This window comes from Colias eurytheme, chromosome 1, assembly GCF_061535395.1.
Source record: "Colias eurytheme isolate Ceu_HAF_F1 chromosome 1, ilColEury1 Martin Lab GWU primary, whole genome shotgun sequence".
NCBI classification, from domain to species: Eukaryota; Metazoa; Arthropoda; class Insecta; order Lepidoptera; family Pieridae; genus Colias; species Colias eurytheme.
In genome coordinates, this window is record NC_142980.1 from 7,903,982 (window position 1) to 7,920,100 (window position 16,119).

The window sequence follows — 16,119 nt, forward strand, 5'->3', positions numbered from 1 at the left end:
TGCTACCTTCTAACTTAAATTAGTATAGGTTCAGATGTGACGGAAATTGCTCAGCATGTCCTAGATTCTGCTTTGTGTCCAATAGGTTGCTATTTGTAGATTCATAGCTTCTTTTATAAATTTATGGAATTAGATTGACCTTCTGTCATATTGTATTTCTGTTATATCTGAACGCATAGTTTTATATTTGATTTTAAATCCAAAGGAAATTAATCCTCCTTTCTGCTAACTAGAATGCAAATGAACAGCAAGTAGGTCACGGATTTTATGAAGTCCTAAAATAAATTTCATTCCTTACATATTATATTCGTCCCAAAAACCCATTGTTCGATTGCACCCTAGCTAAAATTGGAAATTAAATCTGTATTAAACACACCTTTATGAGAAAAGAGATGGTGATGAAGATGGAGAAGATGAACATGCCACCAAGGCCATAAAGGTGAAGGGTTCGCCGTCCGGTGCGGTCCATGAGGGGCAAAGATACGAGAGTCATTCCAACCATAATAGCTCCGATTCCCATGGTAGCAAACTTCGCAGACTCCTCGGTGAGGCCCGATGAGGTGAACAGTGAGGTTGAATAGTAAAATACCTTAAATTGAATATAATATGATTTAACAATCTTGAATCACGAAAAGGTTAAAGCATTATAAAGCTTAAACTATACCGCATTGATTCCGCTAAGCTGTTGTGATAGTTGCATCACAACACCGATAAGCAAGGGGGCACGGAGAGTTGGTGAACAAAGCAATTCCCTCATCGATATTGACGCCTCGGCTTGTTGGGCTCTTTCCTCAGCTCGCATTTCTTCAATGTCTTCTTCTACCTAATATCAACAATGGAAATCATGTTTCCGTCAAATCGCATTGGACATTATTAAAATTGTAGCAATTATTACAATTAAATTGACAAACCTGATTGCTAGCCCGTAATCTTCTCAAAGCTCTTCGCGCCTCCTCTTCCCATTGACGGGTTATTAGCAGATAGCGAGGTGATTCAGGACATGCGGGTAATAAGAGCAGTTGCAGTATTGCAGGACACACAGCAAGACCTATGAATTATATGTACCATTAAAAATAAAAGCAGAACCTACCAAATAGTAAAGAAAAAATAATGTAAATTTTTGCGTAAAAATTGAGTTACCGAGTAAAATTGGCCACCCATCATCCGTGCCGAGAATTTGTTCGATGCCAAGAACTTGCGATAGGAGTAATCCTACTGTGACCGCTAGCTGGTTCACTGTACCCAGTCCACCACGAAGATTCAAGGGTGCAATTTCAGATATGTACATTGGCACTAATGACGTATTCAGTCCTGGAATTTTCTCTTAGTTAGAATGCTATCAAGTCCGGTAAACTTTAACAATTTGCTACACATTCTTTTTTAAAACTAAATAACATTGAAGAAGGTTGAAGATTTCCAACTATCAGCAAGGGTTCTTTTAAAGCGACAAGATTACTAATTATTGAACGGTTCAAGTTGCAACTTGAGTAGAATGTGGTTTAAAATCAAATCAATATAATAGAAGCGATGTGTTCCATTGTGGTTCCATAGGGGGTGTCACGTAACATTTTGTACCAATTAGTATTGCGGTATGAGTTCATTTAGGTAACAGTGGATGAATGAAATATAAAATATGATAGGTATATAAAACTACAAAAATGTGAGTAATTACCGCAATTGACACCGATGATGAATCTACCAAAGAAGAGCATTTCATAACAATGTGATATTTTTGTGAATCCCATGAGACTTGCACCGCTGATACCCAGAATATTATTGAGCAACAATCCACCTTTCCTGTTTATAAAAACGTATTAGTCTCGTGTCCATTTCAATAAGTAATATCAATTTCAGTCACAGCTTATTCAACCAGCATAAAACTATACCTTCCGAAACGGTTCGCTATCATTCCACCTGAAAATCCACCGAGCATGCCACCAATTGCAAAAATGCTCACTGCGATAGAGTACAGTCTGTTGACGGCGTCTTCGTGGATGTCCTTGCCATAGCGGTCCTTGTACACGTCCTTCATAAAGTTCTCGATATTCTGTAGGTACGTAATTATAAACTAGGTCATATGACTTTTATTTGCATGACATTTGATAACTATGTCAGTCGCTAAAAATATGCAAACAATTTTGATTCAAGTAAAGTTGTGCCCTATTACGGTGCAATTTTGTCTACGAAATTCAATTTCATTTCAATAAAATTGCTCGAGTATACACTGTTGAAAAATCATACAAAATAATATCATTTCAATAATAATAAATAATAAAATATATTATAGGACATTATTAGACTACAGGCCCGTGTTGAAAAAATTATGGGTCATTTGGCCCACCAGGTGACCTATCTAGAACGATATAAGAGCATAAAATAATAAGATTCAGCACTATGACGTCACTTGTAAGCTGTCCACCTGAGTGCAGATGAGAATTCGAAGGTTCAGGTAGAGATTTTCTCCCCTTGTCTCCATGATTTTTGTACGGCGTTGCGGAATAATTGATTAAAAGTAGTATAGAAATAATTTGGAAAATCCAAAAGTGCACGCCTCATAATTTTTTTTTAATAAATATTTATTAATTATTATTTTTGTTTATTTAATAACAATTAAACCACATCGAATCAGACCCTGAAAAATGAAAGGGTTCTATTCCTGAGCATACTCAAGCGTAAGAGAAAAAAAAAGACTCGATTAGTAAAGTATTTCGGTCGCTATCGTGTTAACAAGAAAAAGGATCCGCACATACAGACACACGGACGTCCAAGACAGAACTTTTTTAAACTGTTTTTTAACTAGTTTAAATAACAAAAATGACATCAAAAATATCATGAACGTTAAAAATAGTGTTTTTTCTTAATATGTGTGTGTATGTATTATCTTACAAGTGCAATGTATGATACATAAAGACATTTTAAGTTTGAAAAATCAGATGTTTTGCGCGAAGTGACAGTAGTACCCACCTCAACGCTTCGCTTATGAGGCGTGCAATAGCATGACACAGATGCCGTACAAAATCAAATGACCAAATTTACCCGGGGTAAATACTACTGTCGAATATACAACTGTCGAAAAATAAAAATAAATTCCGACTTTGTGGACCACAATTTTTGTACGGCATCTGTGTCATACTATTTCTATACTGCTTTTAAGCCATTATTCCGCAACGCCGTACAAAAATCATGGAGACAAGGGGAGAAAATCTCTACCTGAACTTTCGAATTCTCATCTGCACTCAGGTGGACAGCTTACGAGTGACGCCATAGTGCTGAATCTTATTATTTTATGCTCTTATATCATTCTAGATAGGTCAGGTGGTGGGTCAAATGACCCATAATTTTTTCAACATGGGCCTGTAGTCTATATACTAGATAACAAGATATCGTCCGAACAATAAGAATACCTGTTTGAAACTTGCTTCTTTTCTAAGTTATTTATATAATTACAGTCCAATTTAGTTTATAAAATATGGTAAATTCGAGTTATTAGAAGACTACAATCAGAAGTACATGGATAATATTTGCTAAAAAAATAAACTTATAAATACTTAATAAATAATAAGGCACGCTCTCGATGGATGCCAAATTGTTATAATAATAAACAGAATGCGATTTGCACACTGTAGTTAAGGAAAGCAGACCCAGTGTGTACTGGTTTTGCTTAATTTAACAATTTTAGCATATTTTCATATTGCTAAAATTGTTAAATTTTAAAAACAATAAAAATATTTGAGTATTTAAAATTCCCCATATGTATGTTTAAATAACAAATAAACATCAGTATAGCAATATACTGTAGCAATGTTTCAATTTTCAATAATTTATTGTATCGTTTATGAAAATATCGTTCACTGAATTCCTTTGTTTTACGATAATTACATTTAATAAAATTTTAACGAGAATATGCAGCGAGTGTACGTTGAGTATAAATACCATGCATGTATTGTTTCATCTTATAAATATAATTTTACAGAGAACCTTATTTAATAATCATACATTGTGAGTGTATGCGTTTTTTAATTAAAACTTGAAAATTTTCCCGGAATTAATTACAGTAACCTATACATGTTCGAAAATGAAAATATGAAATTTTGAAAATCAGTAATAAGGAACTTTATTAAATATCGATTTAACGTCAAGTCTTTGCCATGGCGTTGCAAACTATTTTAATTATTATCCTTTGTGTTCTTATTATCAAAGTGAAGTCCCGTAACCACCCGTGTGGAAGGGGTCACATGCAGTAAGTATTCAGTATACACGTTTCACTGGTCGATTTCCTTTAAGGACTAGTAGGTTTGTTGGAGGACTGGTCAGCCTTCTGTGTCGTGCCAAAAGTCGACATTTGTTTTTGTCAGTCACCACTGGATAGCGAAACCTAGAACCTTTTCGTTCCACGCCAACGCGTAACCGCTATACCAAATATTAAATAATTCTATGGAAAAAGTGATAAAATAAAATAAATATTAGAAATTTCTCACTCTGCCAGGAGCGTTGATGACTCCAGTGTTGTAACCAAATTGCAGCATTCCGAGCACTGCGGCTAAGATGGCGTAGGACAGGAAGAATGTTAGCCCCTGCGACAAAATTTACATTAATTACCTACTTGATGATGGAAGTTTCGATGTGCAGGAAGACCGAAGTATAAGTATTATTAGTAAGTAATTATACCAGCTAAGACAAAAGAAACTGAATAAGGAACAAACTAAAACTAACTATTCATCGATACTTCGCTGCTCACTTATGTTATGGCATTTGAATTAGATTCAGTTTCTTGTTATGTTGAAATGTATTTTTTCGCAGGTACAATCGTAGTAATATCAAATCAATTCGGTCTGGAGGATCTCGTTAAAAGTACCTAAAGCTCTTGTATCTGACAACAAAATTCCTTACAAAATAAACAACTTCAGAACCTGAAATGATCAGAATAGCTCGCTAGTCTCGCTTACGCAAAGAGTTGAAAACATCGCTGAGAGCAAGTTGAACAAGTAACGTACAACAGAGGAACTAAGTGTAACTAGTGCTCGTTATAATTTTAGCATTTTCTTTTATTATAAGGTTATATAAGATACCTGTAACTATTGGTGTTTGCTGTTTGCATCGATGTTAAGATGTAAAATTGTATTTAGATTTAAAACATAGAATACAGTATCGTAGCCTTAAATTGAGTTAAGGTTACTATTGCTACGGGGACCTTATAAGTAGATCAGTGACTTGAAGCTAGTGCCTAATTGAGTTAATGACTAGGTACTACTAAACACTTTTATATTCTTTCACGATACTAACGAAGTTACCATTCAATCTTATTTCCAGGGATGCGATAAAGTTGAAAAAAGCCATTTCGCTCAAAATAGACAATAGAAATACCGAAGATAGCTTCCTAAATGATTTGAAAATGGATTTCTTATGTCAATATTCATTAGCAGCAGTTAGAGTAGTTAATAGTATCTAGTCTTATATGATTATAACTTTATTCTCTTCGACATAGTTATACTTAATTACGATTACGTGTTTAGAAAGTAACTAATAATTATTGTCCTTTGCTATACCTAATTCCGAATTGGGTTCGAAGTATATTTAACAATTTAAGGTTTTTAAAAGCGAGCTACAATGGTCAGTTAATTAATAAAAATATTGATAAATCCATGCAAAAATCTGGTAAGCTTTTAGATCTACAGGACAGAATTGTTTGTTCATCGTTCAATATGTATAAATGTATTGTTGTTAGTTTTTAATACAATACACTTTTATTTACAACCTTTCTAACTGTGTAACAAAAATACACATAAAATAAAATATGAGTTGGATGAAAATAAAACGATAACGTTATTGCACTTCTCGAATTTAAACTTTTACCACAATTTCTTTTATTTCATAAATAAAATTTGAACCAAGCCCTTTGTTCATAATAGAGCTAAAGTGAAGCATCGTAGCCTCGTTTATTGACTAAATCTAAAAAAGTAAAATAGAATACCATCAATATTTGTAATCTGAAAAGTTAACAATGAACCACCAATGAACTCTTTAAGTTGCGGTTTATATAAAATCGACTATTGATAAATAATGAAAGTTGTAATTTAAAAAGCTGCATTTAAATTGTGGGCTTCCGTGTATAAGTTGGAAAAAAGTAAACTCTGTTGTTATCGAATATTAAAAAAAAAAATCAAAAAAGGATAATAAAATGAAATATCGTACTTGTTCCAGCAGTCTAAGCTTCCGCCTCTGTGTATGTTCTTCAAGCCTGTCCACATATTCACGCAACTCTTCTATTTCTTCCTTCACCTGTTGCACAGTGTCTAACTCTTGCTTGATGGCAACCATGTCTCGTTTCACCTTGACATTTCATAATATAGGTCATTGTAATAACTATTATGGTAAATGTTAAAAATACTATGTAATGACGATTCGAAAGTGCTACTAAATAGTAGTCTAATTGAATAAATGAATGTTTGAGTTTGAGTTTGAGTTTATCTCAACAAAAACTTTCAATTGTAGATTATTATTATTACCAACAGTTCAACACCTTGAAGAAATAAAAATTATTGAAGATTATTATGCTATTTGCATCATTTTTCATTACAAAGCAACAAATAAATTTTATTTGTATTCTTAACCTATTATGAAATGAAAATAGACGGAATATCGAGCTCAATCCTCAATATTTCTCGTGCATTTTAATCTTTTAATCCAAGATTGCAGAGAGCAATAGCTCTATTCTCATTTTATGTTGGAAGTATTGTAGGTTTTATCAAATGTATTTCCAGTGAAATGTTATTTCAGTTTGCATAATTTATTCGCAGAAATGTATCTTTCAACCTTCTTCATTCAAGATATATTTTGAGTTTACATTCTTATAAAGCTTTTGTAAACTGATATTTATATCGGGTAGTATTTAAACGAGTGACTGTTAAGTTTTAGGTGACAAATATTATTAATTGGGTTTATAGAATTACTAAGTGAGCGACTAATTGTAAGTCATGAAAATCAATAGAACAGCGATTTAAAAACATTCATTAAAATACTTATTTAAGTATGAGCAGGTTCATAATCACTTCATAATATTTTGAGCGACCTAATATTTGTTTGAGTGACAACGTTACGTCCTGCATATTTTTCATTATTTGGCAAATGATTTATTTATACTGTGTAAATTAAATGTTTCGAATAGAAAAATCACTTGGTAAAATACTATGATGAGCAGAGTCTGAGTTCAACTTTCATTGAAAGGTTTCTTATTTAGCAGTAGGCAATTAAACGAAACAATGTATCCCAAAAAAATAAAGCAATATTCATTTACAGTTCAAGCAAATGAACAAAAAACGAAATGAAATAAGACGCTTCAGTCATCTTAAAACAAATAATCTTCTTCTAGGAACATCAAACAATCTGTAGTTTTTATAACGAAGCGTATTAAAATAAAAAATATAAGAACCTCAAAAAAGAATTTAGTAACCAATAATGATTAACAAAGCAGCTTATGAAACCTTGTTAAAGTGAACTTTTAGTCTTCTCTATCTTAATATTTAAGTTGCCCTCTCTGTATTTCTCGCCGCTCACCTTGTAATTTAGTCCCACAGTTTGTATTTTAAATTTTAATATCTCAAATGGATTAATCACATCCCACTTGTAGTACGCTCAATCTGTATTTTATTATTAACCAATATTCGTCGTTAGTTTGGTGAAGTTGTTGCTTACTCAAATTCATACCGCTCAAGTTATTAAAACAGTATCTCATCATCATTCGCAAATTTTTCGTTCTATAATTCACCATTTATTTATATTAACTACTAGCGGTCCGCCCCGGCTTCGCCCGTGGTACATATTTCGCAATAAAAAGTAGCCTATGTCCTTTCTCGGGTATCAAAATATCTCCATACCAAATTTCATGCAAATCGGTTCAGTAGTTTAGGCGCGATTGAGTAACAGACAGACAGACAGAGTTACTTTCGCATTTATAATATTAATTATGGATTGCTAGCTGCTCATCCTGGGTCTGCCCAGGGTAGTCGTTCTCTTGTAGCATCTTAATCCTAGTGGAGACAAATTTAACGAACCAAAGATTATTAAAAAATAAAAGCCCTTCAGCCGTTCTTGAGCTATAGGTGATGTAACTAAAAAGATTTCTTATAAATATACGTTTATGTTATTATACTAACAGGCAAAGCAGACATTTAACATTTTTAGTTAACAGGTTTAACAGTAGTTACTGCGTGTCTTTAAAATAACCAATTTCTGAACCTCAGTATTCAGTTACTAAGAATGTGACTTAACTAGGTACACGGGTGTCCCTAACGTAACCTAATTTTAAACCACAATGTGTTATTGTCACTATGTCGCTTCAGAATTCAGATACATGCATGTCCATAACGTAACCTATTTCGAAGCCACAATGTGTTACTGTCACTAGGTTACTTCACGTAACATTTGTATGAGTTAACGGACACTACACGGGTGTCTGGAACGTAATACAAGAAGCTACATGCGTGGATCATAATGTCATTCCTTACCTCAGACACTTCGCTTTGACATGATTCAACGCTCTTGGTGAGTTCTTGTAGTTGCGTTCTGATCTCACAGAGTGCGACCGTGGTCTCGAGTTGCCGGTCGCCCCGCTGTAGCTCGTCCAGCTTTGCGGACAGATTCATACTCATCACGCTCACCTGTCTCTGAAGGCTAAACAATATTGACTAATTACTAAGTATCGTGTTTACGCCGTGTGCAGTTGGCACATTTTGATGCGTGAAGAGATGTTTGTTATCATTTTAAGATACAGTTCCTTTCTATTTCGAATAATTGCTTATTTGTTAGGATCATTAGTATGTCATAAACAAATAGCTTAATCTTATATAAAAACTGTGTAGAAATTGTTTATAAATTATACCTACACACTACACAGTACACATAGTTTATGCGTTTAGGTACCTCAAATTCTACAAAAAATATATTGTTTCACATGTATTAATTAATGTAGATAGTTTTGGAGATCTGTTTAAAGTATTTAATCAACGTATTAAATAGTAGGTGTTATTTCCATAAAAGTGACCTACATCAAAAATTATAGATAATAGTACTAATTACTACCGTTTCTACGTTCCCTACGTGGCGTGTATTGAATAGCAACCACTTGAAAAAATTAAATTAATGTAAAATATTACATTAAAATAATTACAATAATCAATGAAAATTTTGTCCTATCCAATTCTCATTAGGTAATCATAACTTGGAATTAGTTAAGTAAGGTCATGTAAGGTGTTAAATTATATATATTAATATCTACTAAATAAAAATAAAATATGTCAAAATATACAAAGCCAGTGAAAGTTTATATTGTTATTATACTGGTAATAGGGATATAAGGAACCTAACATTCGCATAATTTATTGAAATTAAATAGTTCTCGAGTACCTATCAGATGAAACATTTGAAAAGCTTTTCCCTTTTATCTACTACGTGTAATTTTTTTATACATAAAAAATTGTATAGGTACCTACTTTAACAGCCGCTCTAGTTATATAATTTCTTAATACATGCTTAAATATCTATATCAATTCATCTGTGTTATTAATACTTATATATAAATGCTTAAATATCTCTCTCAATTCATCTGTGTTATTAATACTTATATATACATGCTTAAATATCTCTATCAATTCATCTGTGTTATTAATACTTATATATACATGCCACGAAGATTATTATATGTATTTCAATTAATTTTGAACAATATCTCACACGTAGATACACGTTAATAAATTTTTGCTCATTCTCTCCTTATTTCCTGCATTTTTCAATAGGATAGTTGAAAATTGGTAAAAAAATAAAAGTTTTACAAAAATAATGTACCTACTCATTCTTAATGTTTATTTAAAAACATGGATATCCTCTTACGTTAAATGACTAAAAAGTATTTGTATCAAAAAGACATTTTTCGCGCAACTCACTTGAAGACAAATTAGTTCTAGTGTGGTTCTAGAGTCTCTAGTCTCTAGTCCTTTATTTAATTTATGTCAGCTATGAGAGTATGTTGCATGAATCGAGCCATAACAATGTTCGTAAATTAGTCAAAGGAAAACACGCTGAATAGTTGAATGTTCTGTAGATATAGTATGTTCAAAGGATATTCCTAGTCTAAAGGTAATTGTATTAATGTTATAATAATATCTAGGTGTATTCGTAAACTAAGTACACTATATATATATATAAATAATATATATATATATATATATATATATATATATATATATATATATATACAGGGTGTCCCGCTTTCGGTATACTAAGCGCGAAGGGACTTGTAGTATTATTATCTATAAATATATATATGTATATATATATATATTTATAGATAATATAACACACAACATCATCACACACATGCAAGCGACCCTACATTCAGAGATCAATTAAACAATACTGATAAAACGGGGATCAAGGTGTAAGCGAAAACGCTGTGCTCGACTCGGTGTCAAAGCAAGACAGGTCATGGCCATTGTATCTAATGTACGAAAGTACGGTGAACTGTCGTTCGATGTCATGAAGAGAGGTAAAGTGGATGATGGTTGAGACGCCGCGAATTGCATCAGTTCAATATCTGTAATATAAGATACTTCGGATGCCAAGCCAAGGTGAAAAATGTATAGAAACATCGACACACAGATTTTCATGAATTGACAATGCAATGAAGCCAGTTATAAAGGCGGAAAGCTAATGTTTTCGACATTTTTCTAGGGTGACACGTACCTAAGTAGAAGTTCCCTGAGTGTCGCCTCGTCCTCCTCCGTCGGCGCATATCGTGTCAGCTTGCCGCCGGCCTCGCGGCCCACATGTTCCGGTACCACTGTATCAAAAGCCTCGTTTATTCTACTATATGCTGTCGAAAGCTCCACCTATGCGCCATTACAATCCGATGGTAATCTGCCCCGCCACATCGCTTATCTCGACATGGACACGGTTAATAATTTAGTCCTATCGACTATTTTATAAAACAGTCGAAGAATATATGTTCGGGTATTCTCTATCAAGTAAAGAGATCCTAATCGACGTTTAAAATAACAAAATAATATATATCATACGATACATTCGACGAACCTTCATATTTTGTTACTTTATTTTTATATCTATGAATATATTACGAACTCAGAAGGACATTATTCAAAATCTGTAGAATATATTTTTATTTTTAATTATGTACATATCGCTTCCATTTTATCGTAAAGTCCCTATGAAACATAAATCGAACAAACGTAATCACCGTACTGCCAATTAGCGCCAATGGCCACGACGAAAATAAAATTTAAAAAACGCGTTCACAAACAATTTTGGTGATATTAACTTCCAATAAGAAATAAGTTAAATAATTCCAATAACTTCATGGGTACAGGCAGGATACCTCTATAGGCTGGCTTAAATACTGAATGAGACATTATGAGCAAAATAAACACGGATTCTTTCGAAGCTTTAATAACAAAAAATACACATTGTCTTCTATAATATAACATAAACCTGTAATTCAGTTGCAGTAAGCACTTATCTTTAAATCAACATAAGCGAAGCATGATGACCATTCTTACCAACGTTCCCAACAATTAATTGCACAAAGTGTAAAACAAAAGTAAAATCAAAAGGCAACTAGAATTTAAAAATAAACATAAAATATTACATGCACCACCATATGGAGTATGCACATCAATAATTAAATATAATGTTGTTTATATGATTTATACAGAAAATGTACCTATTATTAATTAAAATCAGAACTCACAATTATTATTAGTCACCAAATACGTACGTCGTAGTGTTCGGAGATATTTATTTGTGGTGGAAATAGGTAAGGTAGGTAATATTATGTGTTATACAATACCGTCAAATGTGGCTACTTGACCTTTACTTGGCAACTTGACCACACCTTCCGTTTAACAACAACATAAAATTTTGTAGAATTGAAAGCAAATTGACCTAACGTATCGATGTTGGTAGGTTTTTAAAATATTAATTGGCAACATATTTTAATTTTAAAGCGGTAACGCTGTTGGTTCTCGCAATATAACGTATCGAAGTGTGACTGTGACTAAGGATCTTTTGCCGGTGTCAGTATTATTATGTTTGTAGAGCTTAAACTGCACATCTCAGGTGAGTACAGTTTTGATATGTTGTGTAATAAACCCTAGAGATTGATTTTACAGTGAGAACTATCCAATTTTAGGCTCACCTGTCGAAATATTTGCTTGGGCATTGATGCCTCAGGTTAGGTCAAGTTGCCATTGACCGCTGCGTGGCAACTTGACCGACGCCTAGGGTTGACACAAAAAATAACGTGACTGCATTTTTTCCTTTTTTTATCTGTTTCGAGTTTTGCATAGTAAAATCAATAAATTTGCTGCAAATTTCGGACAATCAAGATACTTATACTCTCTTTGATGACAACGATTTAGCATATTTCTAATGAAAAATAAATGTTTCCTTACCTATTAATAAATACCTATAAGTATTAAGTAATATACATATACATATGTATTAAATTTAGTTTAATAAATAAATAGTTCATTAAAATTTGTGTCTTATTTGTGACAACCCTATCCGACATGTAATGCTTTGTATGAAATCATTACAAATCCCGTGGCAACTTGACCAGGTAGCCAGAGCTTAACAGTTTATTGTAAAGCTTCGGGCTGCAATATTTAAAAAGTCGAAGACTTAAAAAGTAATAGAAACTTAGCCTAAAACAAGAATGTTAAGCATCTACCTATGAAAACTGATGTGCAAGGTCAAGATACCACATCAGTGCCAACTTGACCTGTATTACGTTTATTTGTAAATAATGTCAGATTCAATATATTTTAAAGAAATACCTAGTAAAAGTGAATGATGAAATCATTCATGACATGAACAAATCATAAAATGTTAATAAAAGTTTAACATAAATAAGTTAGCTAAGAAAAAGTAAAAAAATGTGGTCAAGTAGCCACATTTGACCGGTAATTCATTTATTTATTTTAACAGTGATTCATTTATCCCTGCATTCAAAAGAATAGTGTGTGTTTTGACATTTGTTGGTCATTTTAAAGAAAAATTGCGTGCTTTCAAGCCTATTAGAAGATGTCCAAAGTTTCTCTGTTAGTGGATAGGAATAGGGTTTTATCGGAAAAGAAAACTATTTATCTTTATATTTATATAAGTACTTTTGAATTTCGCTTACAAATTGTTAATGAATTACATAAATTACCTGAAATTTGGTCTACTGGTGAGTAAAGCGGGGGTTCCTCCCCCCCTGCCTGTTGGTGCTCAAGCAGACGATGACACGACTGTCTCATGAGCGCTCCCGGCACTGCCAGACAAAAAGGCTTTGTAAATAATATAAACAAGGACACAGTTAATTGGCACGTACAAAGAATCAAACCAAAGCTCACAGTCGTGTATCGATAAATTCAAAACAGTTTCAGTGGAACAGAACTTTTTAATTGCGAGCTATTTATAAACGAACCAATCCTTTGAGGCCATGCAATCGGTTTTGATTTCCGTTTCAGAGGTAAATTAACAGTGGCATAGACAAAAGATTGATCAGACCTAATCAATTGCAATGTTGAGGTTGATTAAAGAAGCAGCATATATGATACTAATATATGAACCTTCACCATGCTATAGCTTACAAGTTGAACTTACGAGTTGCAAATAGGTTAATTTAAATTCCATGAATAGACTTCTCTCACTGCTCGGGCCGATACATGAATCCGTTATAGTATCAAAATAGAAACATGCAGGAAATTAATATGATAATATAAACGGTGCCCCTATTTCACACCCGGCTTAAACTACCTGTGAGAGCCAATTTATGTTACAATTATGCCAACGTTTAAATTTAGTGCCGAAATCCAATAGGCAAGTTACAGAGCGAGAGCGTCACATATTTGCCACTTTTAGTGTTAACATCGTTGACATTATGCAAGCACTTAGCTACACATGAACTCATTCAATCAGAATTTATTAAATTAAAAATATTTTAAAGCGAAAGTGTGCTTATGATTTTTTTATAGTTTTGATGACAGGGAAATATCATAAAAAATATCATAAACCGTCCCGCATCTATTACAAATAGGTATATCGTTCGTTAAATAGCTATTGAAATGTAAGATTATCGTATCGTTAATGACCTGCTTTTAAGAATCAGTATTTTGAAATATTTTCTTAATTTAGACAACAAAGCAGATAAAAATATTTTTTAAAGCTTTCTCAAAAATCTTACCTTTATTCTAGTTATTGTCATTTGACTATGAGCGACGGTAGTTTAATCGACGACATTGTGTCTGAAACAAAAGAAAAAGAGTTAAAAATGGCCGCCACTGGAACATCAAATAGGATAATAGACAAGCCAGTCACTTTGCCTTTGAAATAAACCATTCCGGACTCTCACCATTTCGCAGGAGCGTGTTATAAAACAAAACAGTTTATAAAATATAACTGAAACAGAAGAATAAAGAGCTTCAGAGGAATATGGAACATATTTCCGGCGACAACTGCATCGCTTTCAATATAACTTTTCTCATATATGGGTAAAACTACACGTAGGTAATATTGTTATTTGGCTACATAGCATCAATGGTTAGAAGGTGGTTAGATACATTAAATGTCAGCCTAAATGTAGAGTATTGTGAAATTACACAAAAATTTCTAAACACTTGAAGAAGTAATAAGTACAAACAAACAACCTGAAAAGTTACACAAGTCCAAAGAAGCCTTAAATGGTTGTTCTTTTTTATAATTCATCGTTTGTTTCATGCGACATTGTTTTATTGAAAAGATCATATTACAACAATCTGAAATTCTAGAAACTTCCATCATAGTCTTTCCGTATCCGCCTTTGTGATATGACGATCGGCAGTAATTTTTATAGGAAATTAAAATGCATCGTTCATTTTAAGAAACTGTCTCCGCCAGTTGTTGTAATGAATTCAAGTTAACAAAACAGTTGAACAGCACACGCTATGCACCAAATAGATAAAATACTATCTGGAATGGAGTTCTTTTGTTACCAGTTGGGTCGCTCATTGTAGGTACGTAATGATAATACTGTATGTAAAACAATTATTAAAATTTGATCAACTTTAACACTGTATGTAATTTAAAATCGACTTGGAAGTCTTTTTGGCGTTATTCAGTATGTAACAAAGCATACATTTTTTCCAAAATTTGTTTTAAATATGCTACAATAATACAATCTAACAAAAATATTGCAAGATATTCTTATCAAAAGACAGCGGTGTACAGAGCGGCAGGTAGTAATTAAATCGATTCCTTCAGTTTAAAATTAAAACATTTACGACTGTTAATTAAAACTTCCTACATTAATTTCTATTTTATTGCACATTTCCTTGATTGTTGAGAATAAGACAGATACTAAATAGCCCTTTTTTATCGTATAATTAATTTAAACTAATAGAACTCACCTTAAATCCATCATGAAAAATGTATACTACTTTAAAGAAGAAAGAAGAAAATTACTTTAATTTCTATACTTAAATAATCGTTGATTATTCAACGTTTATTTGAAAGAGCAATGCAAAAGAAAAGCTCTCTTTAAGTTTAAATTGCACGGAACAATATGATCGACGACGCGGACGGCGCGACTCGCGAGTGTTAACTGTTAAGTGACGCTTGCCTCGCCAGTAGAGGATGCCGGATTCGTCACGCGACTGTGTTCCACGAGCTGGAGCAGTGTGCGGTGTGCGGTGTGCCCGTCGAGCGGTCGAGCCTCGAGGGTCTGACTGGGACCGCGCATGCGCCCCACCACACAGATATAATTCAAACGTGTAACTGCACTAGCGTGCAATCAAATCTGTTCAGGGATAATCTTACAGCAAACGAGTGTGTACTGAACACAATACGGAAATAGCCGCTGTTCCGATTGATAGGTAATTGCTCTTACAATTGTAGATCAGTGATTGCCCGTAATTTATCCTCATTTAATCATGTTCGCTAGCAACCTACTTCTTATTTTCTAAATGTCAAACCACTTAAGTCCGGAATGCTAATTCACTATAATTTTATAATTTCATCCGTTACTTTCTTTCGAGTTTAAAATGAAAGTTAATAAATTATAATTGCAAGGGTTAGAATATAACTTAAATA

General features: G+C 33.1%; 1 protein-coding gene across 1 annotated transcript in view; it reads right to left on the reverse strand.

Moving 5' to 3' along the window:
- The window catches only part of Glut1 (Glucose transporter 1), a 41,463-nt gene that overhangs the window by 4,255 nt on the left and 21,089 nt on the right, over nucleotides 1–16,119 (reverse strand). The window contains exons 2-13 of the mRNA XM_090102948.1: nucleotides 14,237–14,297; nucleotides 13,220–13,321; nucleotides 10,738–10,834; nucleotides 8,505–8,670; nucleotides 6,193–6,330; nucleotides 4,479–4,574; nucleotides 1,887–2,047; nucleotides 1,673–1,797; nucleotides 1,141–1,311; nucleotides 912–1,048; nucleotides 665–823; nucleotides 377–589 (exon numbers count right to left, since the gene is read on the reverse strand). Of these exons, the coding sequence (XP_089959074.1) occupies nucleotides 377–589; nucleotides 665–823; nucleotides 912–1,048; nucleotides 1,141–1,311; nucleotides 1,673–1,797; nucleotides 1,887–2,047; nucleotides 4,479–4,574; nucleotides 6,193–6,330; nucleotides 8,505–8,670; nucleotides 10,738–10,834; nucleotides 13,220–13,307 (1,551 nt within the window). The 5' untranslated portion in view covers nucleotides 13,308–13,321; nucleotides 14,237–14,297. The remainder of the gene's footprint in view (nucleotides 1–376; nucleotides 590–664; nucleotides 824–911; nucleotides 1,049–1,140; nucleotides 1,312–1,672; nucleotides 1,798–1,886; nucleotides 2,048–4,478; nucleotides 4,575–6,192; nucleotides 6,331–8,504; nucleotides 8,671–10,737; nucleotides 10,835–13,219; nucleotides 13,322–14,236; nucleotides 14,298–16,119) is intronic.